Below are 26,405 nucleotides of genomic sequence, written 5' to 3'. Positions count from 1 at the left end.
GGCATGTTAGCCAGCTGGCTAGAGTCCCTTCAGCAGCCAACATAAAGTACAAGATAGATTTAACATTTCTAACCCTCTCATGACTCAACTCCTAAAATCTGACAATGGGTCAAAATAACCGGTGAGCCCCCGGCCACGCTGCCGCAGCTCTGCTCCCTTCTGGCAGAGTGGATTTCTTACTCACTCACCTTCATCGTCGGAAGCTTCTGAGGACTCCCTGTGCCCACTGCTACTGTCTCCATCATAACTCTTCTCACTCTGCGAGTCTGTGATCTCACCCTCTTCTGGCTCGCTCTCACTCTCTCTGAGTCTCTCATCCTTAGGTGAAGCTGAGTGATCGCATCCAGGAGACTCCACAGTGTCTCTACCAACTGCTGCCGTAAGCTGTAAGGGGCTGCTTTTGTAACAAGTGTCTATTCTGGCCTTCTTTTTCACATTTCCAAGATGTTCATCCTCACTGCAGTTTACATACTCTACACTGCAGACTTTCTGATCTTCTGAATTCAAGTCCTAGAAAGAGGCAACGGGAAGTAGGTGACACCAGCATCTTACACCACTACATAGAGCCCCACTGATTCAGGAGAACACAGGACAAGGACAGAACAGGACCCACATGTCCTGCTTCACGACACCGTTAGAATTACATTCATTGTTACATTCATTGTTGATAGCACAGCATCACATGTGACCAATATCCAAATGAGAGGCACCCCACAGCACAGTGCACTCCTCTATCTGCTCTCAAGACCCATATTCCCATCCCAGGCCGGCATACCTGTTACTTGGCTTGTAAGAAAGCTGTATAATAAAAAATGTAATGCAACTCCTGTTTACACTTTGAAATTTTCTGGTAGTCACATTTAAAAACTTAAATAAAAATGTTTATTCACTTTTGGTTTTCTTTCTTGCTTTCTTTCTTTAGGTTTTCAAAGCAGGGTTTCAGTTTTAGCTCTGGCTGTCCTGGATCTCTTCACAGAGGTCCACTTGCCATTGCCTCCTGACTACTGGGACTAAAGGTGCTCGCCGCCCCAGCCTGGGTATTCATCCTAAGACTTCACATTCTTACCCACCCAGGATTCGCACACACAGGACCTTCCCGTCAGTCCACAGACACATGTAGCTTATGGCTAACATGAATAGTGTGAAACTAGAATGTATCAGTTCTAAACATGAGTTGTTTTTTGGTTTTTTTTTGTTTGTTTGTTTTTTGTTTTTGGTTTTTTTGAGACAGGGTTTCTCTGTGTAGCCCTGGCTGTCCTGGAATTCACTTTGTAGACCAGGCTGGCCTTGAACTCAGAAATCCACCTGCCTCTGCCTCCCAAGTGCTGGGATTAAAGGCGTGTGCCACCACTGCCCGGCCTAAACATGAGTTTTTAAATAAGACAATGTATATAAAACACAGAAATATTTTAAAGGATAACATGAATTTAAAGATCTATCAAAGTATCAAAATTGAGGTTTTGTCAAAAGTGAACATTTTAGACTTAGACTGAAAATGCACAGAAGTGTAAAGTTTAAAATACAAATGTTCTATTTATTTGTCTTTAGTTCTAAAAATTCAGCCTGTCTACTTTAAGCCTTTTATTGTTAATTTTTGGCATGCTTTCTGAAAAAATGAACAGACTCTTTTAATTAACAAATTAAAAGCTTATATTTTTACAATGCACACTTCAAGTTACACATAGAATGAATGATTCAATCAAGCTAACGAACATGTGCATCACATTCACACAAGGTCATTCTCATAGTGACTTTCAAAGATTATGGCACATGGGCCAGGGCACAGCTCAGCAGTGAGATGTGTGTCTAGTATGAACAAGGTCCCCGGTCCGGTCCCCAATACACATAGAGCTAACACAGCCACTAAGTACAGGCACCGTGCTGACGACAGCCGGTTGTTAGTGTCACAGAAACTGGTAGAAGCACAAAGTCATTGTTCTTTCCCTTCTGCATGTGACACTCTCAATTTTCCTTCTGCCATGTGCATATAATGAAGAGAGCTCACATGTAATTTCACAAATATGACAGCATATCTTTAATAGCAGCATAAATTGAGTTTGGAGTCAGGCTGAACATTCACAGTGTGATAAACTACATAGACTTTCAGCAATACAAACTCACCAAGGGCAAGAGCAAGGACAAGGAGCTAAAGAGCTACGAGGAGCGGTACAGCTCTGTAAAGTGGACAACAGCATCTACGCGCTGCTTAAAAAGCAAGCTCCAACATTCTCATCCAGAGAAAACGACTAAAACTGTCAGGGCGCTTCTGATAAGGGATTCCTGGGGTAGACTGTTAGATAAACATGCAGGAAGGACAAGAAAGGGCACTTAGACACAGACAATGAAGCACCTCCCTCCCTCTCTGCCCCCCCACCATCTGTGTGTGTGTGTGTGTGTGTGTGTGTGTGTTGCATGTTTTTTCCCATACCTAGGACATGCCACCCTCCTTCCCATGTCCTCACTGTGAACAGTGAGGTTCCAGAGGATCTTAGAAAGGAAGGACACTGGGGTGCTGTCGCTATCACGCAGCTCCACAGCTGCCTCTCACAGTCATCTTACTGTCAGGAAGGGGGCTTCTAATGGGAACAAATCATTAAGTTTTATTTTTATTTCTGAGACGGTTCTCTGTGTAGTGCTGGCTGTCCTGGGACTCACTCTGCAGGCCAGACTGACCTCAAACTCCACCTGCCTCTGGCTCCTGACGGCTGGGGTTTTAGATGTGCCCACAAATGCCCTGGCTCCAAGTGTTTTAGTGATTTACTAGCACACTTTCTACTCATTTCCATACTGTCACTATGGAAACACAGTGAGAACAAAAAGCAAAGAATCTTAATTCCAAGTGTTGATAGTAGACCTTATTACTTTAAGTAAATTTCTTTGGGTTAAAAAGAAAAAAAAATGATGTAAAATTTCCAAAGTTAAATACCAAATAGTTGCCATAGCTCACGCAATGCAGGGCAGCAAGCAAGGGCCTCCTCCGTATCACCGACCTCAGCCACTCAGGGAGCAGAAAGAAGAGCGCTAAGAACATCCTAACCAGCATGGCAGCTTCTTAACTAAACTCCTCTTCCTGCACACGTCCGTCACCATGTTCTTAACTATCAACTACAACATGCTAGGGCTCAAACCCACGGTACTGCACTTCAGCTCTCAAACACATGGTACAGTCCAGGACCACATTTCCCCCCTCCCTTATGCAGAGTGCTATGTTAATTAAGCAAAAAAAATTTGTCTTTCATTTTAATTTTTTGATATAAATTACTAGAAATGAGATTCTCCACCTAGTGCAAACAAAAAAACCTTGTGATTATTGATACAGTCAACCTTTTTCTAAAAACAGACACAGGATGAAACTATGGCCCGGCAGTTATGAGTGCCTGCAGTGGATCCAAGTTCCTTCCCAGCACCCAGGTCCACTCACAACCAACTCTAACTGCAGCTCCAGGGGCCCTGGTACCTTTGTCTGCCTCCACGTGCACCTGCACGCCCATGCACACATGCAAACGTACATGTGCACACACACTCATAAAATGTGTATCTATATACATAAACAATAGCCCTCTCTTCTTTCTCCTTCCTTCCTTCCGTCCTTCTTTTGTTGTTATTGTTCTTCAAGACAGGACAGGGTTTCTCTGTGTAGCCCTACCTGTCCTGAAACTCATTCTGTAGACCAGGCTGATCCTGACTCAGAGATCCACCTGCCTGTGCCTCTAGAGTCCAGGGATTAAAGGAATGCACTGCCATCAACCACCCAGCAACAATAAGTCATTTAAAACAAACACCACCAATAAATAGCCTCTCGATATGGACCTACTATAAACCTCACTGCATATTTACCCAGAATGCATTTTAAGTCAGCAATGTAATAAGTGAGAAACTACTTGATTAAGAAAGTTGAATCTATATGTGCCAATATATAAATTATTTTTCTTTTGTGAACTGTAATAACCAACTTATTAAATCAAGTCTGGACATTGTCTGGATTTTTTTTTCTGAATTATACATTGTAAAATGTTTTACATATCTTAAATAAATACTTCCTTCAAATTTTACAAAACGCCTACTTCTAATGACCAAGTTTGTTACAAAAAAAAAAAACATTCATTTCACTTGAACCTTTCTTAGTTTTAGAATCTGAAACCTTAATAATAAATATATTTAAAATACAAAAATACAGAATATTCACACTCATAACATCTGTGGCTTAATTAATGATACTAAAATACCATAAAGTTTAAAAAGTGAAAAGCATTACCTGCTAACCCTAACCCTAAAAAAAAGAAAAAAAAAAGAAAAGCATTACCTTCTCTTCATTTGCTGTATAAAAACCCGGCTCCTTCCTCCTCCTCTTCAGTCTCCTATCTCTGTTGGGTTTTATGCTGGAAGTCTGGTACGGCTGCAAGTCCACTCGAGAGTGGAACTGGTAGCGCCCACTCTCCACATCGCAGTAGTAATAAATCCCCGTGGAAGGGTCATAATACAGTTGGTTTTCCTTTCAAAGTCGAGACAGTAAGTTTTATTCATGTATAATGAGACAAAAAAGAAAAAGAAACAACAAAAATACCAAATATATCCAAAGATAGTGGATACAATTGTTTTAACAACTATAATATTTTCAGAGGAATTAAGAGAAAAAAATACCTTAAAAAAATCATTAATGTCTGCTCTGCTTTCCACAGTAGAAAAATTTAATCTTAATTCCATCAAATGAAACTGCCAGTATTTATGGTGTTCTACTTTATGTGAAATGGCAACTTCATATGGTTTAACTGACCACATTAAAAAGAAATGAAAGAAATGTTTTTTTTTTGAAGGCATGAACACTTAGATGTGGATGACAGACTGCAAAACCTCATAACACAACAAAACACTTGACCATTTAGTGACAAACTAAAGAAGCTGGGGTTGGGGTACAGGTATAAGAAACTGGTAAACAACTATGTTCATTAATTTTCTATTCCTTTTTTTTCTTGTTAGAAAATTGAAGACAAAAGTTCAAAATAGGAAGGAAAACTTGAGCAAGGAGACAGAAACCCTGAAAAACAGAAATACTTGAAATGAAGGCTATCTCCATTTGCAGTCAACAAGATGTTACAAAGTCCGGCAAACTGCACCATTAACAGACAAGACCGTGGGAAGCCTACTCGCCAACCCTCAAGCCCAACTTTAAAATTCTGCCAATTCTTCCTTCTCATCCCTTACTTCAGCTGGGACTTACTTTTTGCTATCAGGCAGCTGAAACCCCAACAGAGCAGTGTTAGGAAGGTCTGAGATACTTACAGAATCATAATAGAAACCAGTGCTGTGGTCAAAATACAAGCCCGTGCTCTCATCGTAGGTGAAGCCGGTCTGCGACACAGCAGCTTCCGCTGCAGCTCTCAAGCTCTCGGCGAGCGAGGAGCCTTCGGGTGCTGGGCCTTCTGCTAACGCGGATGCGCTCTCCTGCAAAGACAGGCGCCAAGTGACACACACTGTCAGCTAAGCGGGATCCAGGAAATCCAAACCCATGTGCCCTAAATTTTGTCTTTTTTGGTTTTACTGCAGGTAAGACAGAGGCCCGCACATGGGAGGCCTGTGCTGTACCACGAGCTGCATTTATCCCCAGAATCTTGTCTGAGTTTTAAAGACACTACAGTAAGATGATAAAAAGTTAAATGTATGGAAATACAAGGAAGCAACCATAAAATATAGACTATGAAGTATCTCTAAAACAAATGATCTAAGTGTTCTATATAGTCAAAGGTAAAGATACTTTAAAACTCGAGATGGGGAAACTATGCCAGCTTGCATGCACACACAGCACTTGGCAGGCTCAGGTCGATGGACAGTTTGTGCCTGAGAATTCAACACCAGTGTGGGCAACAAAGGGGCACTCCAAGTCAAAATAACAAATAACTACTTTGGGTATAAACGACTGTTCTTGTGCCCAAAGCCCCTTAAAGTCTTCCTATCATGTGTGACTGCAGACCTGAGTACCATCGCCACACATGGGTCAGAGAAAACTATATGCACATGGTTCTCTCCTTCTGCCTTCATGGAGGTGCCAGGGTTAGGAACTGAATTCAGGGTGTCACAAGCACCTTTTACCTCCTGGGTCACCCCACCGAGCTCCAAGGTTCCTGGGCTGAGTTAAAATATACTGATAATACTCCTTTAGTTCATATAATCATAAAGAGAAAAATCATCACAACTATAAATACATTCCCATTCTGTTTTTTAGCAACCACAGCTGAGTGTGTCGACACAAACCTACACTCTTAGGAACATACAGACTGAGGTAGGACACTTGAACTCAGGGGAACAAGGCCAACCTAAGCAACACAGCAAAACTTATTTCAAAAGACAAAACAAAACTGGTGCTCTATGCATAACCATACATTTTATAACTCATTTATGACTATTTATAATTCATGTATGTATCCTACAGGATCCAGGAACCCTATCTTTCTCCATGGTTAGCCTTTATTACCTGTGAATCAGAGGTGACATGATCCTCCTGTCTGTGGTTACCACAGTCGGTTACATCAGGGCCAGCATAACTATCATTGCCTATTTGTGACTTGTCTTTAGAATTAAGAGCAGAAGCTTGAACATATTGACTCTGCTGTGCAGACAGTTCCGTCTCTTTACTAGGAAGACTATCCTCATTATAATATGTCTGATAGTAATAATCTGTAGAGAAACAAACAGCTGGTGAGGATATAGGAAAAGTTTAATTGTTAATTGCAAAATCCAAATAGCAAACACAAAACTGCACCCACTGAAACCCTGAGTATGGAACAGAAAACTGCACCCATTAACCCTGGCCACAGGCCAAGGCAGGTTTAAGGGGGATAGGGGAGGTGCAGGGATAGAAGGCTTACTAACAAAATTATTCAGTATAATCAGTATGGGGGTTCATGGCGGGGATGATGTTCCTAGCACTGGAGAGCCTGAGGCAAGAGGTTGAATGGAACCGACCTGGGCTACTCAGCACGTTCCAGACTGCCTTGACCTCCATGCTGAGACCCTTACTCAAGCCACAATGACAGGCTGCTTAGTGCAGCACTGAAAACATGTACAAGCGTGAAAAAGGTTAGAAAGTATAATCCATTTCTATTTTGCCACCCATAAACTGATAAAAAAAAGTGACATACAGAGAAATCTGTATTATCAGATTCCTCATATTTACATATTTTGTCTGTATTCTTGTTAAAGAAACATTACATCCGTGTGTCATGAATGCTCCGAGGGTACTAGTGCACCCATACTAGACAGCGAATACCTGAAGTTGACCAAGGAGCATGGTTCTCTGTCTGCACTTCTACATCAGACTTCTGACTATCTTCATTTTTCCTACGATGGAGTATTTTACTAAGTTCTTCTACCTGAAAGGAAACAAAGCTTTAGGAAAAATAAGCCACAAAGCAATTCAATAATATACAACCCTCTACCATCCTCAGAACATTACAAGGCATTCATCTTGGTAGAACTTTTAGACCTGTGCCCAAAGCAGCTGGTTCCTTTCTCAGCAACCCTACAACCATTCACAAGTAAAGGCTGACCTCTGGCTTTCTCTAGCTCATTCCTTCTTTTTTAACACAGATCTCAGTGTTCTGCAAGCTGATAATGAACTCACAGGCTCGAATAACCCTCTGGCTTCAGCCTCCCAGATAGTTAAGACTAACCACTGTGACCCACAGTATTGTCACACCCCTGGGTAAATACCCAAACCACTGCTGGGCATGGTGGTGAACACCTTTCATTCCAACAGCTGGATGGCTGAGTTCAAAGCCAGCCAGGGATACACAGTGAGACCCTGTCTAAAGAAGGGAGGGAGGAAGGGCAAACCATTCAAATCATTCCTCCAAAACTCTAGAGATGGAGCTCAGTGGCGGACATGCCTAGTAATCCTGAAGGCCTAGACTCAGTCCCCAGCACCACAGAAAGAAAAGTCTAACTAAAATCAGTTTAAATCAGGCAAGCCCCACTCTTAGCTTGAACAAAAATAAAAGGTTTATATTCTTATAGTCTCAAAGGCCAACAGTTCTTGCTACAATTTAATACTACAAGTTTCCATCTGAACTGAATTTTCTACCACCACTCAGAGACTTAGAGTCATTTACTTAGATATATTTAAAAGCTATTTATACCCACGATAGTGAAAACTATTCTCAACAATAAAAGAACTTCTGGCGGAATCACCATTCCTGACCTCAAGCTCTATTACAGAGCAATAGTGTTAAAAAACTGCATGGTATTGATACAGTGACTAGATCAATGGAATAGAACTGAAGACCCAGAAATAACCCACACACCTATGGTCACTTGATCTTTGACAAAAGAGCTAAAACCATCCAGTGGAAAAAAGACAGCATTTTCAACAAATGAGGCTGGGTCAACTGGCGGTTAGCATATAGAAGATTACAAATTGATCCATTCTTATCTCCTTGTACAAAGCTCAAGACCAAGTGGATAAAGGACCTCCACATAAAACCAGATACACTGAAACTAATAGAAAAGAGAGTGGGGAAGAGCCTTGAACACATGGGCACAGGGGAAAATTTCCTGAACAGAACACCAATAGCTTATTCTCTAAGATCAAGAATTGACAAATGGGACCTCATAAAATTGCAAAGCTTCTGTAATGCAAAGGACACTGTCAGCAACCAACAGATTGGGTAAAGAATTCTACCAATCCTACATCCGATAGAGGGCTAATATATAGTATATACAAAGAACTCAAGAAGTTAGACTCAGAAAACCAAAAATAACCCTATTAAAAAATGGGGTACAGAGCTAAACAAAGAATTCTCAACTGAGGAATATTGAATGGCTGAGAAGCACCTAAAAAATGTTCAATATCCTTAGTCATGATGGAAATACAAATCAAAACAACCTTTAGATTCCACCTCACACCAGTCAGAACGCTAAGATCAAAAACTCAGGTGACAGCATGTGCTGGTGAGGATATGGAGAAAGAGGAACACTCATCCACTGCTGATGGGATTGCAAGCTGATAAAACCACTCTAGAAATCAATTTGGTGGTTCCTCAGAAAATCGGACATAGTACTACCTGAGGACCCAGCTATACCACTCCTGGGCATATACCCAGAAGATGCTCCTACATGTAATAAGGACACATGCTCCACTATGTTCATAGCAGCCTTACTTACAATAGCCAGAAGCTGGAAAGAAACCAGATGTCCCTCAACAGAGGAATGGATACAAAAAATGTGGTACATTTACACAATGGAGTACTACTCAGCTATTAAAAACAATGAATTCATGAAATTCTTAGGCAAATGGATAGAATTAGAAAATATCCTCCCGAGTAAGGTAACCCAATCACAAAAGAAGACATATGGTATGCACTCACTGATAAGTGGATATTAGCCCAGAAGCTCGGAATACCCAAGATATAATTCACAGAACACATGAAGCTCAAGAAGAAGGAAGACCAATACTTTGGTCTTTCTTAGAGGGGGTACAAAATACTCACAGGAGGAAATACAGAGACAAAGTGTGGAGCAGAGACTAAAGGAAAGACAATCCAGAGACTGCCCCACCTGGGGATCCATCCATATACAGTTACCAAACCCAGACACTATTGTGGATGCCAACAAGTGCTAGCTGACAGGAGCCTGATATAGCTGTCACCTAAGAGGCCCTGCCAGTGCCTGAGAAATACAGAGGGGAATGCTCTCAGTCAACCACTGGACTGAGCACAGGGTCTCCAATGGAGGAGCTAGAGAAAGGACCCAAAGAGATGAAGGGGTTTGCAGCCCCATAGGAAGAACAACAATATGAATCAACCAGTACCCCCAGACCTCCCAGAGACTTAACCACCAACCAAAGAGTACACATGGAGGGACCCATGACTCCAGCTACATGGGTAGCAGAAAATGGTCTGGTCAGACATCAATGAGAGGAGAGGCCCTTGGACCTGAGAAGGCTTGTTACCCCAGTGTAGGAGAATGCCAGGTCAGGGAAGCAGTAGTGTGTGGGTTAGTGAGCAGGGGGAGGGGAAACATGGAAAGGGGATAACATTTGAAATGTAAATAAAGGAAATATCTAATAAAAAGGGGGAAGCTACTTATATGCTGCACGTATTTTTTCTTTCCTCTTATCACTGACTTCAGCAGAATGAACAAGAACTCAGCAGAGGTGACATCCTTCCTCTGTGTACTTTGTGCACGGAAGCACCCTAACAGACGTGCAGCACATGCCCATTAGTGAAAGAGAACTGCCTCAATCCAAGCACCTCTCCTCTGACAGGATCTCAGTCAGTGGACTCAATGATCAGTAAATGTGAACACAGAAAAGGCAGTGAGAGTGGTTACATACAGGTTTATCTAGGTACTTTGTGAACTGGGAGGTCTTTCTTACTACCAGGGCAGAGACAGGACAAGTAATTAGTAAGAATGTTGAGGGGGCACTCACTCTCAGGTTCATCGCTAAGTCTGTCATCCCTTACCCTGGGAGGCAGACTGCCTTGCTCTAGTGCTGCCTGCCTGCCTGCCCTCACCACCACTGCCATGAACTAGAAGACTTAGTATCCACATTTATACAGGAACTGTTAGTAATATCTTAATTTACACACTCCTTACAAAACAGCTGTCCTGATGCCAATGTTACACATGAAATGTCTTAAGAAACAAAGTAACTTGTAATGGGCTTGTTAATCCCCAAACCAGCATATGCTATGGCTCTTAGGTTACCCCTTATTTACTGCTCCAAAAGAAACACAGTCAAAGACTTGGGACCAACAGACAAACACACTCTACCAAGGAGAGACTGCTGATTACAGGTTAGCTATAATTATCAGCAAGATATAAGACTTTTTCTACTTTGGGTTCATTATTATTACTATTATCATTTATTTTTTTATTATTACTATTATCATTTATTATTATTATTATTATTATTATTATTATTATTATTATTATTATTATATTGGGGGAGGGAGGTATTGGGGAATCCAACCCAGGGCCTTCTATATACTTACACTCTACCATTGCTTTTCTTTTCTTTTCTTTCTTTTCTTTTTTTTTTTTTTTTTGGCTATTTCGAGACAGGGTTTCTCTGTGTAGCCCTGGCTGTCCTGGAACTCACTCCATAGACCAGGCTGGACTCAAACTCAGAAATCCACCTGCCTCTGCCTCCCAAGTGCTGGGATTAAAGGCATGTGCCACCATTGGGTTTCCATTTTCTTTTCTCTTTTTGTTTCTTTTTTAAAAAAAGATTCTCTATATTGCCCACACTAGCCTCAAATTTCTAGACCAGAAATATAATTCTAAACAATGGGTACAGAAATAATTTCAACCCAGCAGTTATTTTCTGAGCTCATTCTAAGAATGGTATGTCAGGGACTGGAGAGAGAGAGATGGCTTACTGGTTAAGAGTATGCTGTGCAGCCTGTAAGGACCTCAGTTTGGACCCCAACACCCACAGAACAAGCTGGTTTGGTCTCCAACATCTCTGTAAGCCCAGAACCGTTGGTGGTAGAGACAGGAGGATCCCTGAGGATTGCCTGCAGCAAGACTAGCCAAAGAATGTCAGGTTGTGATTAAGGAAGACACCCTGTCAAAGGAATTTGGAGGGAACAACAGAGGACACTCCTGTCACACTGGCCTCCACGTGCACACAGGTATGAATACAGCACCCACACAGTATACACACATTGCACAAAGGATAGGATGGCAAAGCTTAATGGTATTTCAGGATCTAGCCTAGAGATGTAGTTTTTTTTGTTTGTTTGTTTTAAAGATTTTATTTATTTATTATATGTAAGTACACTGTAGCTGTCTTCAGACACTCCAGAAGAGGGCATCAGATCTTGTTATGGGTGGTTGTGAGCCACCATGTGGTTGCTGGGATTTGAACTCAGAACCTTCAGAAGAGCAGGCAGTGCTCTTAACCACTGAGCCACCTCTCCAGCCCCGAGATGTAGTTTTATAAAGCACTAAGCTATAGAGAAAACATTGGGTTAAAATTCTCTAGAAATAACTTGCTAGGATAATATGCAACTGGTCAATAAACAAGGTAAAATAGATATTGGGGTTTTTTTTTTTTTAAGCATAACAGTCAAGGATCTTTTTTCTTTTTTATTAGAATATTCTTATAATATATAATATATTATATACAGGAATATATAATATTCTTATATTAGGATATTCTTAGAATATCCTTATTCTATTATGAAAATGAAACACACTTCTAGCATCTGTAAGAAAGGCAGGTATACCTTTCTACAAGTGAACGCAAGAGGATAACTGAGATCACCTTACACATGGAGTATGTTCAAGAGTGTGTAAAGTTAAACTATGTTCCTGCTTTTAAACTTCATTGTTGTACACTATTATCACCCAGACTTTATAAACAACAGGGACACTCAAGATTAGGAAATGGGATTCTAAGTTCAGCTTTAAGCAAACTCAAAAGGGGATGGATGAGTGTTGTTTCGTGCCTGAAATTCCAGCCCAGGAGGCTGAGACAGGACTGCCATGAGTTTGAGTCAAACTGGGGCTACATTCTAAAATCTAAGACAGGCTGACCTACCGAGTGAGATTCTGAATCAAGAATCCCACATGGGGGCGGGGGAGGGGGGAGAGTGAAATGCTAGCCCACAGCCTCAGCACTTGGGAAGTGGAGACATGGATCAAAAGCTCATCCTCTGTCACACAGCGAGTTCAAGGCTCCAAATGGAGCCTTCGTCTCAACCAAAACAACAAAAACCCAACCAACAAAACAAAACAATCAACAACAAAAAACCCTCAAACGTGACCTCCCCTCCCCCCAAAAAAACCCAAATGCGCCATTGCCAGTAGGACAGGAGATGAAGACTATGTGGCCCATGCTTAAGTTCATTCTCGCCTGCCCCGAGACAACTGTCCAAACCAATTGGCTGGCACTTTTCAACTGGGAATTCGGGGTTTTGTACAGCTCTGGGCTTTAATGACTTCAGAGAGTCCATAGGGGAGGCCTGGCTCCGGCAGAGCGCGCACCTGCGTGCGGAGTTCCTGGTTATTGCTCTCGGCGTTCTGGTACAGGCGCTCGGTGTGATGCAGCAGCTTCTCGACCTCCCGCACCTGCCTCTTGCAGCTCCGCAGCTCGCGCTCCAACTTCTCCACCTTCCGCCTTAGCTGCGCCAGCTCCGGCTCGGGGGAGGCGGGCGGCGGCGAAGGCGCCTCGGAGGCCATGCGGCCGTGAGCGCGGAGCCCGCGGGTGCGGAGGGGCTGCTTAAGACGACACCGGTGCTCGCTGGCCAAGGGGCCACAGGAGCGCGCGGGCAGCGATAGGCGGCCTCACGCTCGGACGACCCCAGCGGGCCCTGGCCATGTCGCCCCGAAGTCGGCGACCGGGACTGCGAGCTAGGGGACGAAGCCGACCCTACCGGGGCCGCGTGGCCGTGAGCTCGGACACCCTCCTGGTGACAGCCTCAGGGAAGCCAGGGGACCAGAGAACTAAGGAGAACCAGGCGGAAGACTCTAGTTCCGGGCTGAGCCGGAAACGCAAAGCAGGAGGGGGTGGGGCCAAGACGGAAAAAGGAAGCGACGGGAAGCTAGAAGGGTCCGTCAGCGCTGGTACGGGAAGCGTCCTCCCGAGGGGCTAGGAGCCATTTACAAGTTAGTATTTATGTACCCAAACAATGGTCTGTAGTTTTACTTCCTATTGCTTCCCTAGGATTTTGAATCCAATTTGTGAAGTTTCCCCATTCAAAACCGAGGGTTCTTCCAATGTACAAGTATTCTTACAAGTGCATTTTGTAAGTTTGCCTTATAACGTGAACTTTAACATTTAATTCTCTTCCCAGACTAAAGGGATTCACACGACATAGCTTTATTAAGACCATGCCCTTTCATAGCTTTGCAGAACCATCACTATCATCTATCCGGTTTCTGTATCTATCTAGAGGATGACTTCTGAGCGCTCCATTAGTCTGTTACCATAATACAACCACATGATCACTTTGGTTCTGTAGGATGCCGTTTTAAAAATACGAATAAAAAAAAACCTTAATTTTTATACAAAGTCAACATGTGATCCAGCAATGATACTCCTGACTCCAAGTCAACATTGTTAGGATTCTGTCTAAGCTCCACCCCACAGTTACCTAGCAACAGTCAGGTATGCTCCTCCTCACCATTACCTGGCAAAAGTCAGGTAGGCCTGGCCTACTATAAAAAGGGCTGCTCAGCCCCTCCTCTCTCTCTTACTCTTGCCTCTCTCTTGGGCTCTCCTCCCCTCCCCCTCTCTCCACGTGGTCATGGCCGGCCTCGACTTCTCTCCTCTCTCCTCTCTACCTTTCTCTGTCTCTACTACCCCATTAACTCCCATCCTCTGCCCTAAATAAACTCTATTCTATACTATGCCAGTGTGTGTCTGGTCCCTCGGGGGAAGGGATGCCTCATCATGGGTCCACTGGGGCACCCCTTCCCCCACACTGCCGTAAACCATATTCTCTAAACCTTTCTCTTTTTATGATCACAACAAACATGTCACGGAGAGACTTTGCGTACCAATTACAATAGCTAAGCTACAGAACCAGACTAACAACAATGTTGTGAATTAAGGAAAATATGGCATATATATGCAATGTATTTTTAAACAATAAATAAAAATAAAATTAAGTTATTTGTAGCGAACTGGTTTACATTTGCAAATGGATACATATGGGGATAATCATATTAAGGGAATTAAGCCAGTTCCAGAACAGCAAATATCATGTGTTTTCTGAGAGGGCTTAAGCAAGTGTACCCCGTGGTGTTTCTCGTCCCCGGGTTTCTGCACCAATGAGAGGGCTTAAGCAAAACCCATGGTGTTTCTCATCCGAACTCACAGCACCAAATGAAGAGCTTAAAAAGAGAGGATGGAGGTTAAGGGAGTGTGACATGGCGGCGTGGGGAAGGGGGTACCCAGGCAGGCCCATGTCCAGGTACTTCTTCCCCCTGAGGGACCACACACACACAGGTATGGTATAGAATAGAGTTTATTCAGAGTAGAGGATGGGAGTTAGTGGTAGAGAAAGGCAGAGAGAGAGAGAGTAGAGAAGTGGAGTGGAGTGGAGGCCGGCCATGACCACGTGGAGAGGGGGAGGAGAGCCCAAGGGGCAGAGAGCTGAGAGCATGTGGGAGAAGGGAGAGAGCAAAGAGTGAGAGGGGGGCAAGTAGCCCCTTTTATAGTGGGCCAGATCTATGGGGCGGGGCATACCTGGCTATTGCCAGGTAGGTGTGGGGTGGAGCTTAGACAGAATACCAACATTTTCTCTTACTAGGTTTTATAAATATTCATAAAATAAATTATCTATGATATTATCTGATCTGTTAATAACATAAATATATAAAGATAATTATTTTATGACATGAGAGTAACAACAAGACTGTCGGGGGGAAGAGAAGAGATTAATAAGGGGAGAAATGAGGCCAAGATAAAGGAAAGAATATACTTGATGTAAAAAAAAGTTTGGAGATGCCTTTATGTACCATAGTAGCATGCACAATGGATATAGACAGTGGAACTTTTTTAAAACTGGAGGGACATTTATTTTCATTTTGAGAATTTTTCTAGTGTTCAGCTACGAAGGTAGAATAGAATTTTTACTCAGAAGTACAGAGTCACATGTGGTGATGCATGCCTGTAATCCAAGTACGCAGAAGATGGAGGCAGGTGGATTGACAAGCCTAAGGCCAAGTAAGTCCCTGGCCACCAGAGCTACAGAGAAAAGCTGGGGGCAGGAGGATCCTGAATCCTTGGCCGGCCTAGGCAACATAGCAATATGATGTCTTGAAGAATAGCAGCAACAACAGTGAGAAACAAAGTGTTAGGCTTGGGTTTAGCTCAGTAGTAAAGCTTGTACACACACACACATACACACACACATGCACATACACACATGCACACACACACACACACCACTTTGGAAGCAAGCTTATTTATGTAAGACCAATCCCGCAAACTCATACTTTATACCTGTCATTTCACACAGAAAAGAAATAAAAGACCATTATTCATCTCATCCCTTATATACTTGTAACAAACCTCGTCCTAACTCCTGTTTTTATCCAAGAAAATCATAAAATTTGTGTCACAAGCTACAAGGTCAATTTATGATTCTTCAAGCAATAGGACTATCTGGGCATTGACTTTACTAGTAAACATCTTTTTATTTAATGCTTCACTTTCAGTTGTGCATATGTGTCCTTGTGAGGGCTTGTACATATTAGTGGAGGTACTTGGGAAGGCTGGAGGCAGGAAACTGAAGCCAGGTCTTCTCCGAGAGAAGTACTTACTCTTAACTGCTGATCCATTTCTTCAGTCCTTCACTGACTTGCCTTTTTGTTTTAAAATTTATTTTACCAGTGTCTTAGTTGCTTTTTTATTGCTGTGATATCATGATCAAGGCAAATTATAGAAGAAAGCATTCATTGGGTTTACAATTTCACAGGGTACGTCCGTAACCATCCCGGTGAGGAGGGTGACATCAGGAGGCAGGCATGGTGCGGGAACTCTAACAAGAGCTTACATCTGAGCTGCAAGCATGAGTCGAAGAGAAACAGCTAACTTGGCATGGCCTGGGCTTTTGACATCTCAACCCTGGTCTGCAGTGGCACACGTCCGTCCTTCAGCAAGGCTGTGCGTGCTCCCTAAAGTCTCTGCATTGACACGCCCCCAAAGCAGCCTCACAGGCTCTCAAACACGGTGCATTGTTCACTTCATAGGCAGGTGCACCAAAAAGAGAATCTCACCATTACATAGCATTCAAAGGGGGAGGTGGGAGCTGGAGAGAGCTCAGTAGTTGAGAATGTTTATTCCTTCCAGAGGACCTGAGTTTGGTTCCCAGCATTCCTATCATGTGCCACATGACTGCCTGCAACTCTAGCTCCAGGGGATCCAATGCTCTCGTCTGGCCTCCAAGGGCTCTTTCTTTGCTTACCTGAACAAACACACACACACATGCACACACATGCACACACACGCACGCACGCACACACACACACTCACACACATGCACACATGCAAGCGCACGCGCACACACACATGCACACATATGCACATACATGCACACACATGCACATGCACACACGTGCATGCACACATACGTGCGCGCGTGTGCACACACATGTGCACACACACGCACAGGCGCACACACACATGCACGCGCACACACACATGCACGCGCACACACACACACACGCGCGCGCGCGCGCGCGCGCTCACACACACGCACACACACGCCTCAGCTGTTAAGACTGCTTGTGCTTGCTGCTCTTTCAGAGGACCTATGTTCAGTTCCCAGCACCCAGGATGTGTGGCTCACAACCTCTAACTCCAGTTCCAGGGAATCCAACACTCTCTTCTGGCCTCTGTGGGCACTGCATGCACATGGTGCACAGACACACCCTTAAGAAAGCACACATACTCATAAAATAAGTAAACAAGTCTTTTAAAAATTAAAAAGAAAAGGAAAAATTCAAAAGAAATAGAAACAGCAAATTTCAGACAAATGCATCAATTAATTGGCATAGGAAGGAGGAATGTAAAATAAGGAACTGATTTGCTATTTTGTTGTAGATTCTGAGTGATCCAGAGCCTTAATGACAGTCTTCCCTGGAGTTCTGTTTCACAGGCAGTGTGGATGGGGAGCAGGCCATATCTATACGGTCAGACACCATGACTGGGGAGGTCTTGGAGCATACCACAGGAGCAGGCACATTCCTGCTCACAGCCTTCCACTCTCAAGGATTGGAAGGAGCCTCCCGGCCACTTTGACACACTCCACACACACATGAAGATGGCTTTCTTGTGGTTGCTGCCTCTTATGGTGCATGCACTTCTGAAAGTCCTCCTCTGGCAAAGTTACAATCTTTCCTGTACCCCTTCTGACAAAAAAGAGAGCCCAAGGCCTCTCAGTGCTTCAATCTGAGGTCGACTGGTGTCATCCCATGTGGGCCTGTTCAGATTCTGATTATGTTCTGAAACCCCAGCTCCAGAGTTTCCCAGACAGGACCTCTACCACATGGCCCCAGGCAAGAGCACTGGAGAAGTGAGCCCCCCTCACCTCGATTGGCTCACAGCTTGTGGTGGCAGTCGAGGGAATTTTATCAGCCCCCCTATTTCTGGAAGAATGTAAGACTTCGGATTCTGTCCCTGACGATGGAGCAGGATGCCCACGGGAGCAGGATGCCCACAGGAGCAGGCCCATTCCAGTCTTACAGCTCTCCACCTGTCTTCAAATCTCTTTTTGATGGCATCAGTAAATAAAGATAAAAGCTAAGTGGTGGGTGGGGCTCCAGCTTAGATACAGGAAGAAATAATTCCTGGAGCAGAGTCTGTCTGCTACATGACCAAGAACGGAACTTCACTTTGATTTTATTGATGATCATGTGTGGGTTGCAGAACACCTGCCCATCACTTCTCGGCCTTTTGGCTAAGATCAAGTGCAGAACACCTGCCCAGATGTTCAGAAGGAAAGGAACACTCTGGAACTTGACCTCAAATGGCAGAATCATCTGGGTGAAAAGTGAGTTCTAGGGACAGCACCTCACACAGTTCTATGGCAATTAGGCAGTGGGCAGCAATTAAGGACTGCAGAGCTGTATAGGAACAGGGCCCCGATCTCATGGGACAGATTCTTCTTCTCCTTCTCCTCCTCCTCCGTCTTCCTCTTCCCCTTCCCCTTCCCCTTCTCTTTCTCCTCCTCCTCTTCTTCCTCCTCCTCCTTTTCTTTCTCTTCCTCTTTTTTTCCTTTTTTTTTTTTTTCCGAGACAGGGTTTCTCTGTGCAGCCTTAGCTGTTCTGGAACTCACCCTGTAGACCAGGCTGGCTTCAAACTCAGAAATTCACTTGCCTCTGCCTCCCAAGTGCTGGGATTAAAGGCGTGTGCCACCACGCCTGGCTTCTGGACTTATTTATTTAACTGAGGTTTTTTATTATTTAAAAACCATGATTCAGGGGATGGAGAGGTGGCTCCGTGATTAAGGGCATTTGCTGCTCTTGCAGAGAACCTGACTTCACTTTCGACTATCGGTAACAGAACCTTCTAATAGTCTGTAACTTCAGTCCCAGGGATTGGATGCCCTCACCTGACCTTCAAGGGTACTGTATGCCTGGATGCACATACAAGTACACATGCATATACGCAAAATAATTTCTTATTAAAGAAGTCAATGTCTCAAATGGAAAAAGCAGGGAGCTGGGGTGGTGCTCACCTGCAGTCTCAGTCCTGGGAGGCAGAAGCAAAGGATGGAGAGTTTGAGACGGCTACATAGTGAGGCCACCTCAAGAAATTAGGAAGATGTAGTCCTATGACTTCATTATTGTATGCTTTCCATAACTCAGTTTGTTTCTGGCTCTACTCCGGAGTCTTCTTATCTTGATCATTATCTGTTGATCTGTATCATCTCCTTTCCTCAGTCAGGATTCTCCAAAGTAACAGAACCAACAAAAAGAAAGAAAAGAAAAAAGACATGGGGGTGGGGGGGTGGGGTGGGGGTGGGGCAGAGGCTGATAAGGAGGAAGAGAAGAGAAGGGAAGGAGCAAGGTGTAGATTCGGTTGAATGAGATATAAGCAATGGTCCCATGGCATTATGGAAGCCAAGAAATCCCACGATGTGCTGTGGGCAAGCTGGAGATGCAGGGAAGCCACCGCTGTACTCAAGGGCTCCAAGGCTCGAAGCATGTGAAGTGGATCCAACTGGAGACTGAAAGCCTTAGACAGCTGCTGCATGCAGCTTCGCTCTACCCCACTTTGCTCCGGGATCTGGCCACACTACCAGCTCCCTCCCAGATTCCCTTGAATCCTTGGATAAAACACACACACACACACACACACACACACACACACACACACACACGTTCATTTTCAACTTACCTTTTTGGCACAACTGCTGGGTGCTGCTATCTCCCACCTGGAAAGGTGCGTCCTCATCAATACTCTTAGCTCCGCTCCTCCCACCTGCCCCAGACTTCAGTGGCTAGTCCCATCTAACCCCTGCCAAACATCCCCTGTAGCAGAGGCCACAGGCCCCAGCTCCTTCAGAGACGTCACATGGCTGTTCAGTTCTCTCTCTCCAAAGCATGGCAGAAACTCTCTCTCTTAGTCCTTGCATCTCCCCTTTCCTCCAGGGACCTGGCAGTCCCATTTGTACCTACTACCCAGCAATTGGCCCATAGCAGTCTTTACTGACAGATCAAGAACCAATTGGAGAATAGGGACCTTAGCATTAAGAACCACCCCTACAGACAGTGGTTCTCAACCTTCCTAATGCTGTGACCCTTTAATACAGTTCCACATGCTGTAGTGACCCCAACCATAAAATTATTTCATTGCTACTTCATAACTGTAATTTTGCTAATGCTATGAATCATAATGCAAATATCTGATATGCAGGATATCTGATATGTGACCTCCAAAAAGATCACAGACCCACAAGTTGAGAACAACTGCCTTAGAATCAACAGTGCAGAGTCAGGAGACCTGTGCTCCTGCTGCAGCTGGCAGGCTGAGTGAGAGTCCAGCCTTGGCCTGTCCAGGCCCTCAATGTGTTGGCTGATGCTCTCTGGCATTAGAGTGCCTAGGGGAGTAGCTTCACTCAGGTAACTACATCAAATGCTGACCAGTTTTGGAAGTGACCTCACGCATACTCCCAAACTCATATTTTGGGAGATGTCTGGGAATCCCGTGGCCCAGTGAAACTGACACCTGCCATTAACCATTACACCTTAGAGATTATCAGAATGGCTCTGATTTGTTTTTATTTTTGTCCTGTATCCACTTTCTTTGCCACATGAATTTGTGATTTCCCTCACTAAACAGGGAGAATCTCCCCTTGAAGCAATAGAATGGATGATGTGCCAGAACAGACCCAAAGCCAGGTCTCAAGAGGCTGGAGAAGTAGTGCCTGCTGCCTGAATATCCTGCCATCTCTGTGAACAGAGTAGCTTCAGGTGTGTCAGTGGGTCTCAAGAGAAAGGGGAGTAACACAGGAGTAGATCTGTCCCTTCTGAGATATCTGTCTATGTCCAGCTAGCACCTGAAGATACAGGAGACATTACTGCCAACCTGCCTCCATGTCACTCCCAGGCTTAAGAGAATTGGATGATAAGAGACATTGGCTTGAATCCACTGGGGTTTGAGGGTTCTACAGATGGCAATAGCTAATAGGTGCTCCACCTAATTGAGAGCCTTGGCAGGTGCCAGGGAGTCTCACCAGATGGAGTCCAAACAGCCTAGATACTGTTGTATTCCCCCAACAGAGGAAAGCTGTCCACCCAACACAGCCTGATTTATATCTCATTTCACTTAGGGAGTCATGAATTTGGAATTTAATGAATAGTCACCTGTAGTGATTTATATTGGGACATGTGGATAGCCAGTTCTCCCCACCAAGCTTACTGTTTGATGTCACATGAGGACGTCTGGGGAACCATAACATTTCCATAGAAGAGATTAATGGTTCCCTATTACTTTGGTCAATTGGCCATTACCACTTTCTTTCCCTGGAAATGTAAGGAAAGAATGGATGTATATAACATTCAACATTAGAGTAAAGGTAACCGAAGCCCAGACGACCCCATTGTTATCCATACCTAAAATACTTACATGCTCATGTTACAATTTTATAAGGGTTTCAAACTTTACCAAGTTGAAAGGGGTGGCTCACACCTGTCATCAGAACTACTCAGGGGGCATGGACAGGACAATCTCAGCCCTAGGAGTTCAAGGCTTGCCTGGTCACTACGGTAAAACACCTGTCTCTGAGGTTAAAGTGAAGATGTAGCTCAATTGTAAGACCTTTGCTTAGTCTGGTCAGGCTCTGCATTTCAGGCTCCAGACATCTTGAGTGAAGTGAGGAACGTAAAGACTGAGAGACACAGAAGGGCACCTGAGTAATCTTCAAGAGGTCACCTTGTAGTAGGAAAGGAAGAGGGTTTTTGGTTTCTGGGTTGGCCCATGTGGGTGGAGAGGGATATCTGATGACTGCACCGGAAGTAGGTTGCTGAATACCTTTACCTGGACACTGGGGAGTCACCTTTCCCCACGTTCTCCTTTTCTTCCTAAGGGGCAGCAATATATACTGAAAACTCCATTATAATAATTTAAAGTATTTGTGAAGATAAGAAAGGAAAGGAAAGTCATTCAAAATTGGCCAGGGGTGCATCTCAATGGTAGGATTGCAAAGATACTAAGTTCAGTTCCCAATACTATGATAAAAATAAAAATGGGGAGCCAGATCTGGTCCAATGCATCTCTAATCCCAACACCAAGGAGGTAGAAGCAAGAGGGTTCAGAGTTCAGAATTACCCTCAGATGGCAAGTTGGAGACCAACTTGCTAAGAGACCAAGTTGCTATGTGAGATTCAATCTCAGAAAAGCAAAGCAAACAAACACAATATTCAAAGAAAGCATTGATCTACTGTTTCTTTTACCTTCTTGATGTTTCATAATCCCATTGTCTATTGAAATATACAGACTTTCCAGCTAGCTTTAGTTTATGAAGATTTGATATGAGGTCATGTGAATAAATGGCTTGTTTGTTTGTTTGTTTGTTTTGGAATGTCACTCATGTAGCCCAGGCTAGCCTCAAACCCACTAGAAGTATAATAATATATTTATAATACTGGATATATAACTAGCCAAAATGTTACCCAGAATTCCACCTTCTGTGTCTGAGCTCGGTTCTTTAAGCAATAACAGAATTACAGTCCTGAGCTCAGGAAATAAGTAACTCCTTCCTAGTTTCCTGCCTGGTGTCCCTGCCCTGAGATTGTTCAGGCTCTCAAAAGAGGCAGTTGTGATATAATGTGAATTTATTACATTTATGATGACTAGTGTGCTGTTGAGCGCGGCCATTATATGAAGAGTGTGTCTCCATCCTGTGGCGTTGTGAGTAGATATTAACATTTAACTGAGACTCCACATTTAAGTAGATTTTATTGTGTAAATGGAATGATTGCTGGGCCTTGAGGCTGTTTTGAACGCGTTCATGTTTTCCCAGATACTAATTTTACTGCCCCTAAACAGAGGGCACTTCATTTTTCGAGGCTTAGGAATGCAAAGGAACTATTTTGGAAGGAAGTGCCATGCCTGTTGTTGTTTTTAATGTAAATAATTATTCTGACTTTTATTAACATAAGAAGGGGTATTTACTCAGGATAACTAGTCTATGAGGAAATGTCAATTTACACAGAGTTGGTAGGGTGGAGAGGTAGGGATCAAAATGCCTTTGATTCCAGCACTTGGGAAACAGACAGCCTGATCTCTGTGAGTTCGAGGCCAGCCTGGACTACATAGCAAGTTTCAGGCCAGCCAGGGCCACATAGTAAGACCCTGCCTCAAAAATACACATATACAGAAGAAGAAAAAAATACCAAGGGAATGTGGAGATGTGTGCCCTCCCCCACGCCTAGGGGGAGGAGCCGGGGCTGGCTGAGGCAGGCCAGGGTGGTGAGGCAGCAAGGCACAGCTACAGAACTTTACCAGACACCGAGAGTGATCAAGTGTGAAGGGTTTGGGGCTTCTAAGTGGAATTGTGGTTCTTGCTAAAGTCTGGCCTAGCTGGGGCCTGTCTGAGAACAGGGCTCAGGGGAGGCTGCCCAACGCTGGTGAAGGCTGGTCTCGATCAGGTTCAGGGTATGAACGGCATCCCCACCCCAAGTTCACGGAGTTCAGAGCGTTCTCCCCTGGCTGAGTGAAGCCCGGGCGGGCTAAGAGCTGCCCGTACAAATGCCAGTCTCTGAAACATTCTCCATTAATGCCTCCGTTCCTGCCTCACCCACCCCTCTAGGACCCGACTGACCAGTTTCTGTGATTTTCAGGCTAGTCATGGGTCTGGGATGATGCTGGCCAGTCTGCTCACTGTGGGTGGCTAGAAATCACAGAGACCATCGTCATTAGTCTTCCTCCGCGGCATCCGAGGGATCTGGAATTGTTTACTCTTTCCTTTTGGAGACTCTTCTGGTCCAGTCTTGCTTGCTTGCTTGCTTTTGTCTTCAGGTTACTTATATTATACTATATTACTTACAAGCTAAATAAGAATAGAATTCTACTCTGAAGAGCTCTTTAATAATTGCTTGTGAAACCAGATTTGGTGATCCAACCAACAACTGGAGCCTCAGTCTCACATGCAGAAAGTCTGTTCCTGGGTAGAGAGGTTTTTTCCATTTCTCTGGTGAAGTTGAAGGAGACCCCTAGTGCCAGGGGAAGAGGAACTTTGAAACATGAAACCGTATACATATTTATAATTTCATAGTTACCAACATAGAGTAAACTGGGTTTGAGAGAGCAGGGAAGATGACATTTTATGACAGCTCAAGGTGGTTAGGAGGTAAGGAGTTAGGCAGGTTTGAGTCCCAGAAGGAGTAGGAAACCATTGGGCAGTCCAGGACGAGGCCTCAGCGTGGCACTCACTAGGGTGGTGCTGGACAGGATGACGCCAGGGAGTTTGTGCGACTGAGTAATAGGCGGGCTCCTCCAAGGATTTGGACGTGTGAGTAGGAACATGAACCTGATGGAGGATTAGAAAGATGATTCTTTGGGACTCCCCTTTCACAAAGTAGTTATAATTAATTGAGATAAATATGCCCAGTGTTTCAGAGACTGGTATATTTAGCTCAGCGTTCTTCCCACACCACACCATGGGATTTATGTGTGTGTGACCTTGTAACTGAAGAAGTCCTGGCCCAAGGAGAGGAGTCAAAGAAGTGAGTGACAGACAGGGCTGTGGTGAGGAGCCCAGGAAATCATTGCAGCAGAGGCTGTGACTTGAGCTCTTACTTGCATCAGTACATTCTGTTGATTAGCAAGATAGCCTAAGGTGGACAACAGGCGCATTTTAGACCCTGGAGCAACAATTCTCAACTTATCACCTAAGACCAACAGAGAGAACAGATGTCTGTTCCCCTCTGTCCTCTACCAGCTCATCACTGAACCCGGAGTCTGGTGCTGGCTAAACTTCATCTGTAGGATCCCCCCTGTACAACTGAGGTGTTGGACTCCTGGTCTCACCACACAAGAAGGGCATCAGCCTGGAAAGTGCTCCAAAGCCTCAGGGTTCTGCTGGTTGGATAATGGGAGAGAGGCTTTCCTGAGTAATGGTCTAGTAGTGGGCCTACAGGTGACACTGTGTGTCACCACTTGTTTCTATGACCTGTCTCATGCTCCCCAGGATCTTTAAAACCTCGAGGAGTTGGAAGCAGGGAAGGAAGGGGTTGTGAAGATAGGACCCGGCCACTGAATAGGACTTAACTGGCCTGAAAATACTATCTGGCCTTTTAGAAACAGATAAAAACAAATGTATTTAAATAAAATGCATGTTCCATAGAAGCCATCAGAAATGGAGACTAAAAGACCCAGGGAAGTCTGTCTATTTCTAGGCTTGCTGTTCTTGTGAACCAATCCCCTAATGAATAAAGGAGCCAATCACTGGGTGAGTAGGCAGGACTTCTAGGTTGGATGGAGGAAGAGAGGAAGCAGGAGAGAGTGAGTTCCTTTTGGAATCAGGACAGCAGAAGGGTAAGATGTAGCTGCTTGAGTTTCCTAGCATCATGGCGGATCCACAAGAATCTGCCACTGGAGGAATCGGGTTTTAATAAGGCTTACGAGATTAGGTTATAGTTGTTGCACCAAAAGATTGAGCTACCACTGTTTCTGAACTAAGTTTGTGTTGCATTTTCCTTCACGCAGTGTTTCTTCTGGGTTCAAGAGAGAAAGGTATGGTGTCAAAGCATGGGTTTGCCAGATGTGTACTGCAATGGCTGTGGAGAATTTGAAGCACAGGCTGGCATGGTAGCAACCCACAAGTGGGAACTTAGCAAGCTGGGTGGAGAGATTTTGGAACTCTGAGTTAGAGAATCTCCACGAGATAAAAACAGGTTGGCCATTGCCTGCCAATGCATGGCTGGCCAGGCCACCAGAGCAAAGGCACAAGTGCAGGAATGTGCTGGCTTCCTTTTTCATATTTCCTGCAACAGGAACAGACAGAGGGGAAGCAGCAAGCGCATCTACACCCTTAGCCTCTCTGTGCTGTAATCCTTTCAGCTCAAATTTGGGGCAAAACACTGGAAAAAACAGTATCTCAAAGAAGGTAGAAAACCAGGACCAACACACAATGTTGTACTCTGATCTCCACGTACACCAATCAAGTACATGCAGGAAAAAGGGAGGGAGGGAGGGAGGGAAGGAGGGAGGGAGGGAGGGAGGGAGGGAGAAAGAGAGAGGGGGAGGGAGGGAGAGAGAGGCAAAGGGAGTTAGGAAAGGAAGGAGGAGAAAGTCTGACAAGTTTCAAGAAGGTTTGGGAGAAATCATTGCAGTCACCAATATGAGGATCTCCCCCATTTGATAAATCCAACAAGGTCAGCATCGCACCCACACAAATGGCGAACTAAAATATGAGGTCCACAGGCATATACAAGGTCAATATACA

The 26,405-nt window shown here is 44.3% G+C and overlaps 1 protein-coding gene across 1 annotated transcript in view; it reads right to left on the bottom strand.

Annotated features, from left to right (window-relative positions):
* The window catches only part of Aggf1 (angiogenic factor with G-patch and FHA domains 1), a 28,159-nt gene extending 14,669 nt beyond the window's left edge, over positions 1–13,490 (bottom strand). The window contains exons 1-6 of the mRNA XM_052159547.1: positions 12,988–13,490; positions 7,265–7,367; positions 6,470–6,672; positions 5,281–5,442; positions 4,304–4,492; positions 189–510 (exon numbers count right to left, since the gene is read on the bottom strand). Of these exons, the coding sequence (XP_052015507.1) occupies positions 189–510; positions 4,304–4,492; positions 5,281–5,442; positions 6,470–6,672; positions 7,265–7,367; positions 12,988–13,182 (1,174 nt within the window). The 5' untranslated portion in view covers positions 13,183–13,490. The remainder of the gene's footprint in view (positions 1–188; positions 511–4,303; positions 4,493–5,280; positions 5,443–6,469; positions 6,673–7,264; positions 7,368–12,987) is intronic.
* Positions 13,491–26,405: the final 12,915 nt, after the last annotated feature.

Source organism: Apodemus sylvaticus, chromosome 16, assembly GCF_947179515.1.
Source record: "Apodemus sylvaticus chromosome 16, mApoSyl1.1, whole genome shotgun sequence".
In the NCBI taxonomy this organism is placed as follows: Eukaryota; Metazoa; Chordata; class Mammalia; order Rodentia; family Muridae; genus Apodemus; species Apodemus sylvaticus.
This window is presented reverse-complemented; position numbering and strand designations above follow the sequence as displayed.